The following is a 17,998-nucleotide window of genomic DNA, read 5'->3' on the forward strand; positions in this document are numbered from 1 at the left end:
GGCACATCACATTTTGTTGTCACATGAAGTTTGATAGTGTAGACAGAGCTTTAGGAAACAACATGTCCATTTATAATTTAAAACTTTTATTGTAGACCACATTGGATGTAGGGTTCCAACCACCTGTTACCTTTACCTTAGTCAATGGTAGTGGTCCTGTGTATATGAGTGGACAACATGCATTAGGTAAGTTTGCTTTAAGTTAAGTTTATGATCAATTAAAACCCAAACATTTTAAATAATTTTAAGTAAAATACCTTGTTAAAACTGTAATCATGATTTATTTTGTTTTAATATTGTATAATATGTATTTTAACCGGACTAAATATATAAAACCACCTTGCATAAACTAAACATAAAAATGTAATATTTTTTTTCAGAATTGCAAGATGATAAACTAGATGATTTTGAGGATGAGGATGAGGATGATGTGGCAGAAGAGGAAGAAGAGGATGAACAAGTTAAAGAACTGATAGAGAATAGCAACAAAAGAAAAAGAGTATTTGATACTCCATCAGACATCAACAAAAAGAAGGTAATCTTATTTTATTTAGTTGTTGACTTATCAAGTGAATAAAATTTGATTTACCTTTTGTTTTTATGTGCCAACACAGTTGTTAAGGTGAAAAGTTGTAATGCTCAAACACATGAGCATATACAGAGAAACACACACCAAAGCATCAACACCTGTGTTTGTAAAGCCTGTTTTCCTGTCGACGTTAGTCGACGCTATCATCGTTAATCGTTAAAAGTTCAACGACGATCGTTTGAAAACGATCAAGTTGAAATGTTAACGATAGCGCGAACATTTGATTTCTAGCGTTGAACGTTAGAGTTGAAACTCCGGTCTTCTTTCTCGACGTCGTCGTAACGCGCAAAAATGAATAAGAGGACTCCCCTGCCTCTAGCAGTAGGCTCACAGTGTAGGACACGTGGGCCTAGGCATACTAATATCTCTATACTGATGGTTCTTCGTTTTCAGTAGGCCTATCCTAGTCCAAATAGCATTTTGGACTAGGCTGAAGACTTTGACCTACCTAATATCCCCACGCCTACTTTCCGGAACATCATTTTATAGTAACTTTGGTAAGGCTAGGCCTAGCTTTGACCTCGCCACGATGCAACAAAAATAAATGTAGTCAGCAGAATTTGCCATCAATTATGTGACGTCATGTGCTGTATCGCCATGATGATTGGTCAGTTCTTACGTTTTAGCGTTGCGATATCGCTAGAGTTGAACTGGATTCAACTCTTGCGATTGTCAACGATCGCGACTTGTAGCGTCGATTACCGTCGATTATTACACCTTTTCCTGTAAATCGCCGACATTTTGTATCGTCATCGTTAGTTAAAAAAGTTCCTTTTCCTGTAAATCGTTAACATTTCTATGTTTACGTTGAAGATCGCCGATTTTTGTTAACGATAGCGTCGAATAACGTTGACAGGAAAACAGGCTTAAGGTGTGCGCTCACGTCAACACCAATTCAAACTCTGGAGTTTTGCTAGGTGAAAGGGGTATTAGACTTAATTTCATAGTGTTGCATGTCATTAAAAAAAATGTGTTTGGTCTTGTAAACAAAAACAACTGAATGTTTTTTTGTTTTTTTTTAAGCAACCAAAGCTGGACCAAAGCGCATCATCAGCAAAATCAACAGGCGACGAAGATGATGACGAAGATGAAGACGACGACGAGGACTTTGATGTGAGTTTGTTTTCACTACACTTTTAAGCATTCTCTTATGGTAGTGATATGCCCAAATATGGTAGTGATATGACATCATGTCCATATATGGGCACATTTGTTTGTCACATAAAGTTTGATAGTGTAGACAGAGCTTTGCTTTTGGACCTTCAAAAATATCCAAGCTAAACTACATTCCTGAAAGAAATTTTTAAATACATTAAAATGTGATGCTACATAAGATTATAATGCAATCGTATATTTATTTCTCTACCTGTTTATACATTATAATTTAGCTTTTTTGTTTATCTTGCATCTTTCGTTGGGCTCAACTACTGTTATCCTTATTTCTTTGGATTATTATATATTTTCTCAAATGTTTAAATTTCTTTATCAGCCTAAAGCAGTGAAAAATGATTCCAAAACAAGTGAGGAAAATGAAGATGACGATGATTTTGAAGATGTAAATATTAAAGATGAGGCTAGATGTGATAAAATGTGTTTATTTGTACTCTCATCTGTTGTCATTAATAATCAACATCTGTACTAAATGTTTATAACACTTTTTGACTTGATATTGATGTTAATAACTAGGATTAAATTATTTTGAAATTGATGTTTTATCTTTGTATGAGACAATCGCTACTATATGTCCATATGTTTTGTTGACGAAATAAAGTTATCTTATCTTGAATTGAACAAAAATGTGGCTATACAATATGATCAATGTATTTTTTTTTTTGCAGATGGAAGATGATGATGATGATATCGATGAGAGGTATGTTTTCAAAATACTTTGTTTAAATTTTACTTTAAATTTTTACAAAAAATCTTGTGTTTACTTGAGTTTACTGTATCAAAACATAAACTGATCATTGAATTGAGATAAAAATGTTTTTAAATGATTTTAGTGAACTCATAAGCTTTTTGTTAACACTTTGACTGCCAGAGGTTTTTCCAGTTAGAAACTGCCACCGCCAGCGTTTATAGCCCAATTCGATGTTTTTATTAAAGCTGATTGGAACTATGTATGTGATCTGATTTACATGTAATTTAGACTAAAATAATCATAAAGATTGTAAAGCTAAAGATTTTAACTTTACAATGGTACCAAGAACGATTTTCAAATCGCAATATGTAAATCGTAATAGTAAAATGAAAGTAACCCACTTTTTGAGTTTTTCATAGTTTCGCGCCATAAAGTCGAGATATTCGCGATTTTGTGCAAGACATCACAATATGAAAATATTGCCCGGTGAGATCAACAAACAACGAAAAAGTTACTTACACGGCACCGGTAGGCCTATAAAAACAAGTTATCACTATCGAAAAATGTATTACATTTTATAAATCATAAATCTTGCATCAATGTTTCGCCAAAATCCACATAGTAAAGACACCAGGCCTAGTTAACTAGGCCTAAAGTTGGTCCGGAACCGTTTTACGACTAGGCCTAGGCTATAGCCTAGTACTACTAGCCTAGCTAGTAAACTGATGATAATATTCATACCATTTCTAAACAAGTTTGTTGCATGAAACTCGGCCACTTACAGTGAAACACCAAAACAATTAGGGTATACATACAATAATAAAATTAAAGACTTCATATTGAAAATTCATCCATTATTTTTTATTCAGATAACAAACAAACATGCCAATCCACATAAACCTTTGTAATTCTTCGGCGGCATAGCTAGCGCGACCGATACACAATCTGCCAAACCATCGCTGTACGCGCTACTGTGATGCACGATGTATGTTATTTCGACAGGTACCATTTTGAAAATTGTTCGTAACCAGATTAGTTACTTTCAAAAAGTAAAATATTCACGGTCCAGACCGAATATAGTGTCCATATTTATAGTATATACCAATAATTAACCTATCTACCGGATTTCGTAAAAAAAACCCCGAAAAACGAAGATCTTCGTGTTTGGCAGTCAAGCGTTGTGTTTCTAAAAACGAAAATCTTCGTGTTTGGCAGTCAAGCGTTGAGTTTCCAAAAACGAAGATCTTCGTGTTTGGCAGTCAAGCGTTGTGTTTCCAAAAACGAAGATCTTCGTGTTTGGCAGTCAAGCGTTGTGTTTCCAAAAACGAAGATCTTCGTGTTTGGCAGTCAAAGTGTTAATAGAAGAAGGAAACCTATAAAAGAAATATTCGTAAACCTTTAGCACGAAAAACTCCCCTTAAATTGCAGAACTGTATTAAACAAAACTGTTTGTTTTTAGTGAGGAAGATGAAGATGACGACGACGACGAGGATGATGATGAGGAAGAAGAAGAGGAGGAGGAGAAACCTAAAGCTGTAAAGAAGAAAAATCAAAAGGAACAAAAAAAGGTAACAATTCATTATTAGTAATATCTATCTGCATTGCTTTAAAAACAGAATGCTTGTTCAGATTTATTTAAAAAGTAAGCATTATGTTAATTAAAGGACAAATAAAATACATATTTTTAACAAAACAAAATAAATGTCCACATTTTAATGTCAATTGTTTTCTACTTTTAAAATTGACCTTTAATCTCACTAAATCACTTGAAAATTAGAATATTGTGTAAACTTGCATTGTGTATGTAATAATAATAACAACAATAGTTGAATGCTTTTTTTATTGTATTAGCGCCCTCTCTAAGACATTGCTAAATAAACTGTTTTCATCTTGCTAGTAATTATATATCCGTCTGCAACCAATTGTATCCGTAACAACAATGTAATTGTTGTGTGTTTTAAAATATTGATTTAAGGGAATTGGAAATATTTAATGTCCTTTTCACTTCCTTATTTCCATACACCTCTGACATGTGTACCCCGACAGGAAACATTTTAGGTCGTCGCAAATGTTTGTTGATGGTTTTGTTTTATTTGATAATCCTGAGTGATTCATTAATTTGTGTTTCCCCTCGTAACACTCATCGCTCAGTAAATCAGGTACAGACAAGATGGGTGTTCAGAAGGGCACAGTAGGCTAAAAGACAGGAAGTCATAACAAGGCCACCAAGGAAGCTACAGGGCCTAGTATTTTTGTTTTGCTACTGTTGTTAAAAATGATCTGTTCTTAATAACAGTAGCCACTTTTAAAGAATTTTAAACCACTCTAATGTATTTTAAGGGTATGTGTCATTTTTTAAATCCTTCATTGGATTACAATAAGGGTTACAAGATGGGTAACAACTGTTGTTTAAAACAGTCTACTGTATGCATCAGTATAAGTACACATTTTATCATTTTAATACCACGTGTTTATGGATGCATGCCATTATCTTGTCTGTTTTCTTTGACATGGAAGAGCACCATCAGCGCTTTTTGCGGATATGGCACTATAAAAATCTACATTATTATTTTAGCAAAAAATGTAAAAAATTTCATCTTAAAATACCTTGCCATCCTCAGACCTAAACAGTTTTACCCATCTGAAGAAAGAATAAGTGTACACAATTTAGATCAACTTACAATGTCATGGGCATTAAACAAATGCTGAATGTTTGTCATTTTTATGCAAAGTTTGTAAATTGTCAACCAAAAATGTTTATTTTAAAAAGTAACATATTTTTCTGATGAATAACAATATTACATAGATATTTATTTGTATAAGCTCAAAGCGGATCAAAATTGTTAATTCAATATGTACTTGAAGTGCAAATAGACCCACATCTAACTTAATCCTTTAATAATGCATTTAAACCACATATAAATTATTTACTTTGTACACTTCCAATTTACAAGTTTTTGTGTGGGATTTCTCATTATGATTTATTATTCCAATTACACAAGTCTATTTTTATTTTATTGTTGGTGGTCGTTCAGCTTTATTAGAAAGTTTTAGGAAAAGTAAATTTGTCCGGTAAAGGGATGTAACCTCCACAATGACTAGCATAAATCTATATAAATTTAATTCAACACCACTTTAAGGTAATTTGATGATGACAAATTAATCAATTCATTTACTCTTATTTATTAGCTGAGGGATCGTAAATTGCTGTTGTGGTTGGGAAGGGGAATGCCAATGTTTATTAGATCCTATTGATATAAACAAAATGTTTATAGACCAATTACTGCCAAGTTTGTGCATTAACTTTCTACACTTTTTGATGGATTGGAAGTTGTTAATTGTCTTGTGGTTTAGTCTCTTAATTATTTGCATCAACAGATAAAAAGATTATTCAATAATGTTGATTTTAACTTATTTTCTGCTGTGTCATTTCTTATCAAGGAAATTCAACTTTAAAATAATTCTTTATAATATTTAGCATAATGATTTCTCCACTCTGGAGGAGTGTTCTCTTCGACTAAAACCAGTAAGAAACATGGCCACTATGGCAAGGTTTGTCATTTTTTTAATGCTATGGTGAATAGATTACACAAAACATGAGACTTGCTGTAATGTTACTATAATAACATGTAATACGCTTAAGCACTCCTGAGTGGTATGTGCGCTATATAAATCCATATTAGGTCTGACAGAGCATAGGACACAACTAGCTGGATTTCCACATGCTTACGGACTACCGTATACCAACTTAATTTTGATTAAAATGTTAGAATCTTGAAACCATCATTATTTCACCCGTGGCTTTACCTATCTTCTTCTAGAGCATTTGTTCATCACACCTATAATATGCCATGGTTTATTTCAATCCCTTACATTTTTAAAATCTTTTTTTTATATCTATAACTATCAGTAAAAAAGGTGTTTTTCAATAAATTTATTATTATAAACGACTTGTTTAAAAAAAACTTCTTATAATATACCATATCTATAACTATTAGGAAAAAAACCCCAATTTGATCAATAAAGTAGTTATTGTTAGTGAGAACACTTATTTAGTATTTAAATTTTTAGTTCTATTTTCTATGAAATTATTTTAATTGGCCGACATCTGTGTTATTAAAACGGATGTTCTTATTTTATGTAATAGAATAATTGATGTGAATTATTTGTCTCTTCTGCATCACTGATTCTTAAATTGCACACAACATTGAAAACAAATTGTCATCAATTGGCCGCTAATCCCAGCTTCCTTATTGCATTTTTGAACAAATAATTTGAGGTCATTTAGGTCATTTCTAAATCATCTGCCGGCCTTAAATGAATTTTGCTTTTTTCTATAATTTATTCAGTTGAAATTGTATTTTCCTGCCCTTGGTACAACCCTTTCCATTTCAATGTTTCATGCAGGTCAAAGTAACATTTATTTTTTTTCTAATTTCATAATTAATAAATTATAATAATCCAAAACAGCAAAGCCTCTAAGAGTCGGCCCATTTATTTTTTCTGGAATCTTAGATCTTAAGAGAAAGTGATATCTTCCTTTTCAACTAGATATCAAATAATGTTCCAGAAGGTCTTTTATTCTTGACAGTTTTTTATCATTATTCATAATCCATTAGTTTTTTTTGTATGTTTTCCTAGTTAATGCATTACATGTATGTTTCATTGTAGTTGTGATTCATACCGGAATGAAATGGTTTTTTTTTAACTTAATTATTAATCATTTGGGAATCTAAAAATAATGTGAAATAGATTAAGTTTAAACTTGAAATCAAATATTAGGGATATTTCCTAAAAATATTCATTCCTCAGATTAAAAATTGCTTAAAATAACAAATTGGAGAGGAGAGATAGGGGAGAAGAAAAGAAGGGGGTCGGGGGTAGGTTTGAGAAGGGAGAAGAAAAGAAGGGGTCGGGGGTAGGTTTGAGGAGAGATAGGGGAGAAGAAAAGAAGGGGGGTTGGAGGTAGGTTTGAGGAGAGATAGAAGAGAAGAAAAGAAGGGGGTCGGGGGTAGGTTTGAGGAGAGATAGGGGAGAAGAAAAGAAGGGGGTTGGGGGTAGATTTGTCCTTTTGTATTCTTTCCATTTCCATCCAAGAATTATTCAAACTTTATGATGTTAATTATGTTGTTTTAATTACGATAATGGAAATTGAATTAAATATTCATGTCAAAATTGATGTATCGTTCGAACGTACAGTATGTCAATTAGGCATTCTGTTAAATTATATTAATTTAAACTGCAGAAACTATAAACTAATTATTTTTGATATTGATAAATTATTTATGTAAAATGTTAGAATCCGATTCAAAACTTTAATCTTCGACGTGATATCTCGACAAATTGGTGAGGAGGTTGGAATGGTGTTTTCATGTTAAGTTTTATCTTGCACCTATATTTTGAGTAACTTTTTTGCTTTCTTTACATAAATAAGTCAGGATATTTAGTAATAATCATTCTAATGGATTCTGTTTGTGGGTTAATGAATACAGCATGGACGCTAGTCTTAACGGTTTTTTATGGCCCTGCAATTAACTCATTTTCTCGCTTAATGTAGCACTTATTGGGTGAAGTTATTGCACTGTTTTGCACCCACTTGGGAACTAAATACTAATAATAAACCTAGTTTGTTTGTTAATCAGAAAAGTTTGATGTCATATTTGTTCACAAGATCTTGGTCTACCCCGTTAATTCTCAACAGAAGTGTGTGTATATGTCGTGCAAATTAAAAATAATTTCTCCAACGATTTATAGCCTGTTGTTGCATTGTCGAACAGGACTTAACGTTTCAGATCAAAATCGCATTTCCTGATCTGAGTTTTTTCTGACACTGAAGCCTCCCAGCAATGACATTACCCCCATGGCTGTGATTGGTCAATCTCTAGTAACTGCCCGAGAATCGGCCACTCCAGACTATTCCCAGGGTACATTAAGGCTGTCAATGCAAAACATACTTTGTGCGTTTTGTTTATCACCACTTCTTAACTTAAAACAGAATTGTGCAGTTTTGTTCAATTACTGTTTCCTTCATAGTTCAACCAACTCCTTATCTTGGTATTAGAAAAATGAATTCTTTCAAAGTGATTCCCTATCTTAATCATTTTTGTATCACCTTTGTATAATTCAACAAATGGGTGTCGTAACAAAATAATTTGGGAGAAAAAAATAACTAAATAAAGTAAAAAAGTAGCATCAATTTATCTTAGTTATTAAGTGGTATGTAATGGGCTTGTTAACAATCTTGATTATGTTTACTTATGTCGATATCAATTTTTTTTACATCCATCTGTTATTTTTTGAATATTTTCAAGCAAAATTGGAAGAATTTTTTGTAACTATCTGCATATATTTCGTTATTTTAAACAATGAAAAATATGCACGTGTACGACATTTCGACTTGTTGTCAACATATCTTTATCTGGCAATGACTAGATGTTAATAACATAAAACCAGATGAAAAACATTTTTTGAAAATGTGTAACCATATACCACAATTATACTGTACATAGATATAGATCATCTTAAGCCTGAAGCGATTGGAAATGACCATAATTCAGGTTCCATCATCAAGCCTGCCCAGAAGATATCTGCTGAGGCTAGATAAGTAATAAAACCCAGTCATTCCTCTTATTCCAATTTTTGTTAAAGCGGCCTAGAAATGAAAGTGAAATGGGGAATGCACTTCATAGGTTCTTTCTGGTTTTGATGGAAACCAGATATTTTCTCCTTAGGGTTGTCTGATGTGCTTTGGCCCCAGACACCACACTTTATGCTTAGGGTTGTCCAGTGTGTGTTATACGGCCTTAACACGTTGAAACACCGGTTCTCGTCAGATCATCGAAGTTAAGCAATGTTGGGCCCAGTTAAAGCTTGTATAGGGGACCATCTGGGAATACCGGGTGCTGTATATGGAGCTGGGGTCCCATTAGACATTTGAAATCAGCACTACTGACTCTTATGGCAGCTCCCGCATCTAGTATCTGCCTCAGATGTATTGGCTTATGCCTCTCCTCTGGTTAAGGTGGACACTGGACGAGAGAAACCCTTGGTCAATGTTGGGACAAGGCAAATGTGCTTTAAACAGTCTTGGTCATCATTCAGATAAATGTAAGACTAATTGCTAACTAAACAACATTTTTACTTAGCCTTTATTTTTGACTTGTATTTCTTTTTCAATTATAAAATTGTTCACATTTTTTTTTAGTAAAATAGATTTCCTAAATTAAATATTTATTTTTAAGAATGCTTTTGTGCTTTTATTATTTTTAGCTAGAGTAAGGTACTTATCAATTGACAGTGAGCGTGTGAACTTTGTAAATTAGCAGAGAGCATAGTTCACACCTTAGCAATTAGTGTGACCGTTGTACCTAGGGACTTGAGCCTGATGACCGGAGAGGAGATTGAACTTAAGGCATTTAAATGTCTTCAGATATTAAAATGACCTGCAGTAGGTGTAATAGAAGGAAGGGAGGGTGATTTAGAAGTTAGCGCTGTCAGGTGACACTTATCAGAGACTTGGACATAATCTTCGGGTTATATCTAGACCGTGAAGGAAAAACTGAAAATTGGTCACTTGGTCAACAGATTGTTCACATAGCTCATGTTCTTACATTTTATCTACGTTAAGTTTTTAAAGGATTTATTTATATAATTTATACAGCAGAATTCCTGCTTTAGGACATTCCTATTTAGGAGAACACTTGTCATGAAATATTACTACATTTGTGTCCCCCTCAATGAAGGTTCTACTTTATTCAAAATGTAAAAAAAGAAATAGAAAGTTTCCTCATAAAACTTTACATTAAAAGATTGGGGAAGTTAATTCCATTTAAAAATTGCACATTTGATTATTATTTTTGGTCATCATAAGTAAGGACAGCCAATTGTGCAAAATATGCAACAGTAGTAATTCATCAACTAGTTTAAATGTGTGAATGTCTTACTACTTTTTTCATATCTTTTCCTTTAGTCTGATAAATTTTGATTAGAAATTTGTTTTTCTACGAACCTGTAAATATGTCTATAAAGTGACACGTTCGTGCATCTGTCGTAATCAAGTAAAAAATGTTGCCATTTTGAATTAGAAACATTACGACTTCCTTTCAGAATTGTACAGTAGGCTTCCTTATTTTTGATGTCCTTTGTGTATTTGTCCCAAGACTCGAACACTAACCCATGAAGGAAATGTGCCGCAGAATTTGGATATTGCACATTCTATGTGTCTTATGATATCATACGGTTACGTCATTTTCTAAAAAATATATTTTATTTATTTCATCCACATTTGTGTCAGAGATCGGAAATAGTCTTTATACCAACCCCTAAACAGAAAAGACAAGGAAACAGAGCTTTACATGTCATATCATTTATAATGTTAGATAAGTAAACAAAAATCATAAAAATAAAAATTGTGTTTCGGATATTTCATAAAAATGTAACTACGGCACATTTTATGATATGAACGTTTGCATTCAGAGATAAGAATTGTTGGAATACAAAATTCTTTATTAAAAACTGTCAAGTATTTGATATATTTATGTAAAAAAAAAATATACCCAAACAGGATGGATTTCCTTAAAAAAGTAGAGATTGTGAACGAGAAAATGTTACTTTATTACGCTTTCCAGAGGTTTCCGTTAAAATTAAACTTGACAAAACTTTAAAAAATGTTTTGGGGTGGGACAAAGAATTTGAAGGTGGGTATCCACACCCAATCACGCACAATTACATCTACTACCCTGACTACTTAATTTTGTTCGCATGGATTATGTCCAGCCTACTCGACAAATGATTAGCGGATATGCAATCTGTCAGTCATGGAAAATGAACCGCTTCCACAGGGAATGTATATGCCATTGGGATGCTTACATTTGTTAGTACATTTAATAGTCTTGTTTAGATAATTGGCATTGGTCTTGTATTAATAACATCAATATATAATATAATTGACTGTCAATGTATAATATTACTAGTTAAGTATTAAATGAAATGTCATTATAATAATTCAGTCTATTAAATCAAATAGTTAACTAAGTCCAGCGTGATGGTTTAAATCCGTATAAGAGTCTAGGGACTGTCTCAATTGACAGTTAATATTAAATTATGTGCTCTAGTTGGTAAAATATTAATTTAGCCAAATATCCATGTATTTATTTCTCATGCATTATTTATAGTGCGTAGTTTTTTCCCCCGTTTTTTGTTCTTAAAATAAAATCTCTCCACAACACAAATAAATATGGAATTTAAATATAAAAAAGATAAAATAAATGTTGTAACTGCTAGCAGATTTTTATTTTTTATATTATGTTTAAATTTTTAATTCTTTGTTGTATATGCTATACTCAATTTAATTCATCTGTAAATGTATAAATAGTATAAGAATGTTTTAAATAATTTTAAAAAATTATTATACAGTATTATAAATATATTTAAATGTATGGCATATTTAGTTTTATTCAAACTTGTGACACTCACTATCGCTGGTGGTTTTTTTGAAAAAATAAATAAATTTCCAAAAATAGCGAACAACCTTGATATTATTACAAAATGTCATTTTATTAATATCTTCCATAATTGGATATTCTTCTACATATACATCTTTAATTTGCAAGTAATGTCGACTTTTTAATTTTCAAGTTATGTCAACTTTTACAAAATGCTTATGATATTCCACACATCGTATCTTATATGATTTAATTAATTTTCTTAAAAGTTAATTATAGAAACGAGACAATCAATAAACAGGATATTAAAGTGTTTTCCCATTTCCGCTTTTAATGCCTCGTAGGTTTATCATTCGTAAATTAAATAAAATGAAAAACTGAGCCACAATAAATTGTTTAAGGCTTATAAAAAAAATTGGTGAATTCAATTGTGTGCGTCTTTTGTCTTTTAGAACACAAAGATAAATGGCAAAGCATCAAAAACAGAAGTAAAGACTCCAGGAGGGGGAGATGCTAAGGTAAGCTAGTATATGGGGCATAGAGGGTTCAAAAACAGAAGTATAGACTCCAGGAGGGGCAGATGCTAAGGTAAGCTAGTATATGGGGGCATAGAGGGTTCAAAAACAGAAGTAAAGACTCCAGGAGGGGGAGATGCTAAGGTAAGCTAGTACAGTAGAACCTGTGTTTTACGTACCCTGATTTTACGTTCCCTCGATTTTACGTACGCTTAAAATAACCGATGACGTCATCATTTTCTTGCATTGAGGGCGCAATTTAACAACAACAAAGCACACAAAGCCACAATCATGGCTGTGTGAGGAATTCTGCTGTGTGTGGGGGACAAGCTATGCATGTGCATTCCCCTAAAGCAGCGACTGTTTTTATTGATAGAAAACAATTATATTTTACACTTTATTTAAACATCGCACAGGCTGTATAACTGTACTTTTCTAGTTAGGCCTCACATCTTGCTAGGCCTGCTAGCCTAGCCCTAGCTAAGCTAGTGACGCATACTGTACACAGTACAGAAGTAGGCAAATACGGCTAGCTACGATCTCTACGTATTTGGGGTCAAGTTAAGGTCAACCTTGATTTTACGAATCCCCTGTTTTACGTACGCCTTTCGGTCCCGTACCGTACGTAAAATGGAGGTTCTACTGTATATGGGGCATAGAGGGGAGATGCTAAGGTAAGCTAGTATATGGGGGCATAGAGGGGGAGATGCTAAGGTAAGCTAGTATATTGGGGCATAGAGGGGAGATGCTAAGGTAAGCTAGTATATGGGGGCATAGAGGGTTCAAACTGTAACATTCGAGTTGCCTAGTGGCTAAGACAGAACCGTAATTACGTATCCATAACATCTGCAAGGGTTCAAGGCTAACTTGTTTCAAGTCTTCTCGGATAAGGACTGTAAACCGTAGGTCCAGTGTACTCATCTAGCTCATGAACCTAGTACATCTTTCCAGACGAGTAGAAGGTTATCCCAGTGTACAAGTACACTCAAAGCCATTGATCATAACTGGGCCCAGTATAAATAAATAAAAATAGCAAATTCATGATTGACATACATGCTAAATTGTATCAATATAGTACCGGCACAAGTTGTATGTTTCTGACAAGCAGTTTGATCAATATAAACACAAGTAATATTTCTTTCAAAAGAAGTTGGCTATCAACCTTCTCCCTTCCTATTTCAATACCAAACCAATAGTTTATGGAAATTAAGATGGGAGAAAGATTATTTATCAAACATTTCTGCTGCAAAAATATTGAATAAGATACATCATAATAAGCTCTGTCTACACTATCAAAATGTATGGAGCAAAAAATGTGATGTGCCCATATATGAATGTGGTGATGTCGTATTTTTTGTAAAACTAGTTTGATATTGTAGACAGAGCCAGAGTTGTGGCATGGTTTTTAAACCTAATAACTGTGTAAGAGCCAGTATTTAAATCAGGCCTTATATTTGACAGTAAAGCAATTTAATCTTTGATTTATTTTTAACCATTAGTTTTTGAAAAAAGTATTTGAAATGATGATTTAATTAATTACTAATATATTATGAATATTAATTTGCTATCCAATTTATATATAGGCCAAGTACACATCCTGAAATAAAACATACGCAGAATATTGCCGTTTGAATGATTTAAGTAGATTTCTTATTCTAATGGGATTGCAATATTTGACCGTAAATAAATATTATTTTAACCCGTCACCGTCTCGTTTTAATGTTGCATTGAAAAAAAAATAGGCAAAATCTTAACATTTATTCTCCTGTGAGTAGAGATTAATCTTATCTCTTTTTCTGCTGAATATTTCATTTCTTATTGGCCTTCAAAGTTATTTCAAAATGTAATTTTGGTTTTAAATTTTGTATTTGTCAACAGCAATTAACAAACTCATTTTTAGATATTCAAAAGGAATACACTAAAAGCCAAAAAAATTGTAAAGAAAAACAAGTTTTGTTTACCTTAACTTATTTACCTTAATTTATTTAGATTTTACTAAATGATTTTTATTTAAAGTATAGTAGAACATTGACATGTGAAATAGATAACTATTCATTAATTCTAATTTAAATACAACACATGTATGCTAATTAGTTTAAAGCATTGTCCGTCTTGTCCATCAGAGTACATGTGTCGTACATTACAGTAATTGGATGTAATGTAATTTTCACCTGTAATTAAGAGTGGACTTGGTTGTCGTTAAAATGTGTAAGAACGTTTTTCTGGGGAATCTCTTAGTTAAGAAAACACTAGTCATCCTTGTCTATAAAGATTGCCAAGTATAATATGATGCTTACCACGAAACCCACTTTCTCAACTACCTTTCTAAAACTGTCTTGAAAAAACTTAGCGTGAAATATTGGTGGTGACAGCTCTCTCTACTCAATTACATTTCTTATGAAAATAAAAGGCACATTGTGTGTTAAAGATGTAAATATCTTTTGTATAGCTGTTGCCTAATTTATACAATATTGTAGCCTTTAAGTTTGTTGTTTCTTATACAAAAACAAATTATGCAAATTTAAACATAAAGAAGTGAATGTTAAGATGTGCAGAAGGTAGATAAAATAAATAAGTTTGAAAATTATTGCCTTTCTCATGACCAAGTTTATACATTTAATTGCATATTGATTGTATTACTTACAGACGAAATTAAAGAATTAGAGGAATGAAAATTAATAAATAACATGACAGTGGACATTAGTGGCACAATACTGCAATGAAAAACCACAAGTGTTTCCTCTGACTAGTTCATTAAAGCTTTCCAAAATGTATTTCCATGGGGCAACATTATTGGACAATGCAGCCAGAAATATTGAATGTGATATGTAATAACATTTATCAATCTGGCCTCTGATGTTTTAAGAACGCTGACCATGTGTTTTCGATTTCACGCTGTAGAGACTGTAGCTGGCCGTGCGTTTTGTCAAAGTTGTCGGCGCAAGATCAGTTTTAATTTAATTTATGTTTTTTTATTGTGTGGTTTATGAATATATTTAGGTCACTTGTTGAAAATATTGCTTTTGTTTATTTAATGATTTAATTGTAAATTCGATATGAATTCTTCATTATTCTGTTTCTTGGACTGCACTGTGTGTTGTGAGTGCCACCGACTGCACTGTGTGTTGTGAGTGCCACCGATTGCATGGCAAACAAATAAGTAGATATAATTACGACTTGTGGTAACTCTACCGTTGGGACTGGTATGGGTTTGAATAAGCGTATGATATTTTTTAGTGGCTTTTTTTAGAATATGACAAATGTTTGAGTCATTTTTCTTACAATTTGCATTTTTTTCTTTTGTAGACAATTTTTACATATTTTCTGTCCAAATTATTGCCTTATGACTTTGTAGATTTCTTAATGCTGTTAAATAGGGGAGTATACCCAAAGAGACTTAAAATACTCATCACTTGTCTTATATAACAACATACACACCTGTGTTATCGGATCATCTATAATAATTTGGACCAATACCAACATCACCTGACATGACTTTGGAAAATAAACGCTTGATTTCAAGAGTAGTACGTGTGTATATACTCGTCCATCCAGTTGTTGCAATGCGTAACACATTTTTCCGCAATCTACGGTCCTCGATGAGATTAACCAGACTACTAGAATATATTGTTGAGGAGGGTGGGGCCGATAAAAGAAGAGTTTCTTGTTTCTTGCAAACATTCTGCCTACTAAATTGATTTAAATTTCATTTTAAAAAGTATTTTTATTCAACCATTACTTTTTTGCTATTGTTTTATCTTTGATTTTCATCTTCAATTTTTTTTTTTTATGAAATATTTTATTCGACAATAAAATTGTTTATTGAAAATACTTGTTGAAAATACAAATTGATTGACTAAGCAAAAGAAAGTTGTTTATAAAAAGGCAGTCTATTGTCAGTGTTCCAGGAAAGTGGGTGCCATTTATTATAAATTAAACTTCTTGGAAAATAATTTACTAAAGGAAATGGGGCACAAATGGATAGCCTGTAACATTTGAATATGTGAAGTTAATAGTTTCAACAATTTGACCTTAGTAAACCTTTATGTATAGATTTTATTTAATAATACAGATAAGTAACCCCTTAAATGGTCTCTCCATTCTCTAGACAGTACAATAGAAAGAGAAACCTGTATGCCCTTTACTGATTGGTGTAAGTAAAACTTGGGCCAAGTTTAGGAAGAGCACCTACCTAGACCTTTATCTATAAACACTTCTATATAAATAAAACATTGGGTAGTCTTTAGGCAATCAAAGATGGATTCTCGATTGCAAAACTTTCACTGATTTAATTATTTCCTTGTCAGTTCTATTCGGAATGTATTCAAAAATAAAATTCGCTAATTGTTTGCATGTGTTAGACATTTTTTAGGCTATGTTTTATAGTGCGAATACTACTCATTCAGTGTTCATGTTTTAAAAGTCAGTTTGCACACATGAATTAACATTGATTTTGAACACATCTTCGACAGTTGTTCTATTCTGTTGTCAATTAGGTCATCATATAGCTACATATACTGTTTTGACTGATTTATGTTCTTAAACGGTATATTGCGGAAAATGGTATTGGACCATAAATAAGCACTGTAAGTTAAGTAACTATGACAACAGTGTGACCCTTTTCCCGCTCTCGTTGCTGCGCTTGAACAGTTGCGAATTGAGTTTCTGCAGATGTTACTGGTCCGTAATGATTTCTTAATTTGATCATTATTTCTTTTCTACAGGCAAAAGGAACACAGAAGAAAAAAGGAGGAAAACCACAGACCATACAGGAAATTAAGGATGACATAGCAAAGGTAAACAGATTATATTATTGGCCGGCTAGGTTGTGCGCGTCGTGCGCTGCCCTCTCTTTGTGTGGGTCGGGGACCCCTTGCATTTGACACCTGTGAGTCGAGGTAATCGTGCGGACAGATCGCGTTGCATTTGTGGCGAAGTCATTAAGAAAGTCAAGAGAGTTCACACTTGGAAAAAAATTAAGCAACCTACCAATTGCGAGTCTGTTAGAACTTTTCAAAACGTGAAACGGTTAAAGAAAACCAGACAAAGCTGTATACTTTGTTCAACCTTTTAAGAAATGTTTTGACTCTGTAAAACATGAATCGTATTGTTCAACCGTTTACGTTCAATTGCACCTCATTTTTGCATTGGCAATCTTCCAGTAAATGAAGAACACAGTTTGAATAACTAAACTACAAATCAGAATAACAAATTTATGTAATTTGATGTTTTTGCTAATATATACATTAATCCAGTATTTTATGTATCTTATGTTGGCATCCTTTGCAAAAATTCAAATAATTGTGTGCGATCTGTTAAAAGTGAAGAGGGCCTGGGGGCAATAGGTTTAGTTATAACTACGATATAATCTACTCTGATAACTGGTGAGAGGTCTAGTTTTTATAAACCAATACTTGTTACATTCATGATCAATTTGAATAAAAAAAACATTCACGAAAGTTGATAATCGCAAATCTTGCCAACCAACAATGACAAACGGGTGTGTAGACATTATGTCGCCATGATACTTTCTCGTGATGAATCTGCAATTTTTGCTGTGTGGCAGTTTGTGCAGACTGGACGAGCGGTA

The 17,998-nt window shown here is 32.8% G+C and overlaps 2 protein-coding genes across 3 annotated transcripts in view; one reads left to right on the plus strand and one right to left on the minus strand.

Annotated features, from left to right (window-relative positions):
* The window catches only part of LOC140046095 (fibroblast growth factor 8-like), a 251,885-nt gene that overhangs the window by 183,999 nt on the left and 49,888 nt on the right, over positions 1-17,998 (minus strand). The gene's annotated exons all lie outside the window — the stretch shown is intronic.
* The window catches only part of LOC140046085 (nucleoplasmin-like protein ANO39), a 33,750-nt gene that overhangs the window by 3,348 nt on the left and 12,404 nt on the right, over positions 1-17,998 (plus strand). The window contains exons 4-11 of one of the 2 annotated variants that reach the window (XM_072090602.1): positions 96-186; positions 381-535; positions 1,613-1,702; positions 2,079-2,144; positions 2,428-2,459; positions 3,910-4,018; positions 12,346-12,411; positions 17,133-17,204. In XM_072090602.1, coding sequence (XP_071946703.1) covers positions 96-186; positions 381-535; positions 1,613-1,702; positions 2,079-2,144; positions 2,428-2,459; positions 3,910-4,018; positions 12,346-12,411; positions 17,133-17,204 — 681 coding nt within the window. The remainder of the gene's footprint in view (positions 1-95; positions 187-380; positions 536-1,612; positions 1,703-2,078; positions 2,145-2,427; positions 2,460-3,909; positions 4,019-12,345; positions 12,412-17,132; positions 17,205-17,998) is intronic. The other variant, XM_072090603.1, reaches the window with a different exon arrangement.

This window comes from Antedon mediterranea, chromosome 4, assembly GCF_964355755.1.
Source record: "Antedon mediterranea chromosome 4, ecAntMedi1.1, whole genome shotgun sequence".
In the NCBI taxonomy this organism is placed as follows: Eukaryota; Metazoa; Echinodermata; class Crinoidea; order Comatulida; family Antedonidae; genus Antedon; species Antedon mediterranea.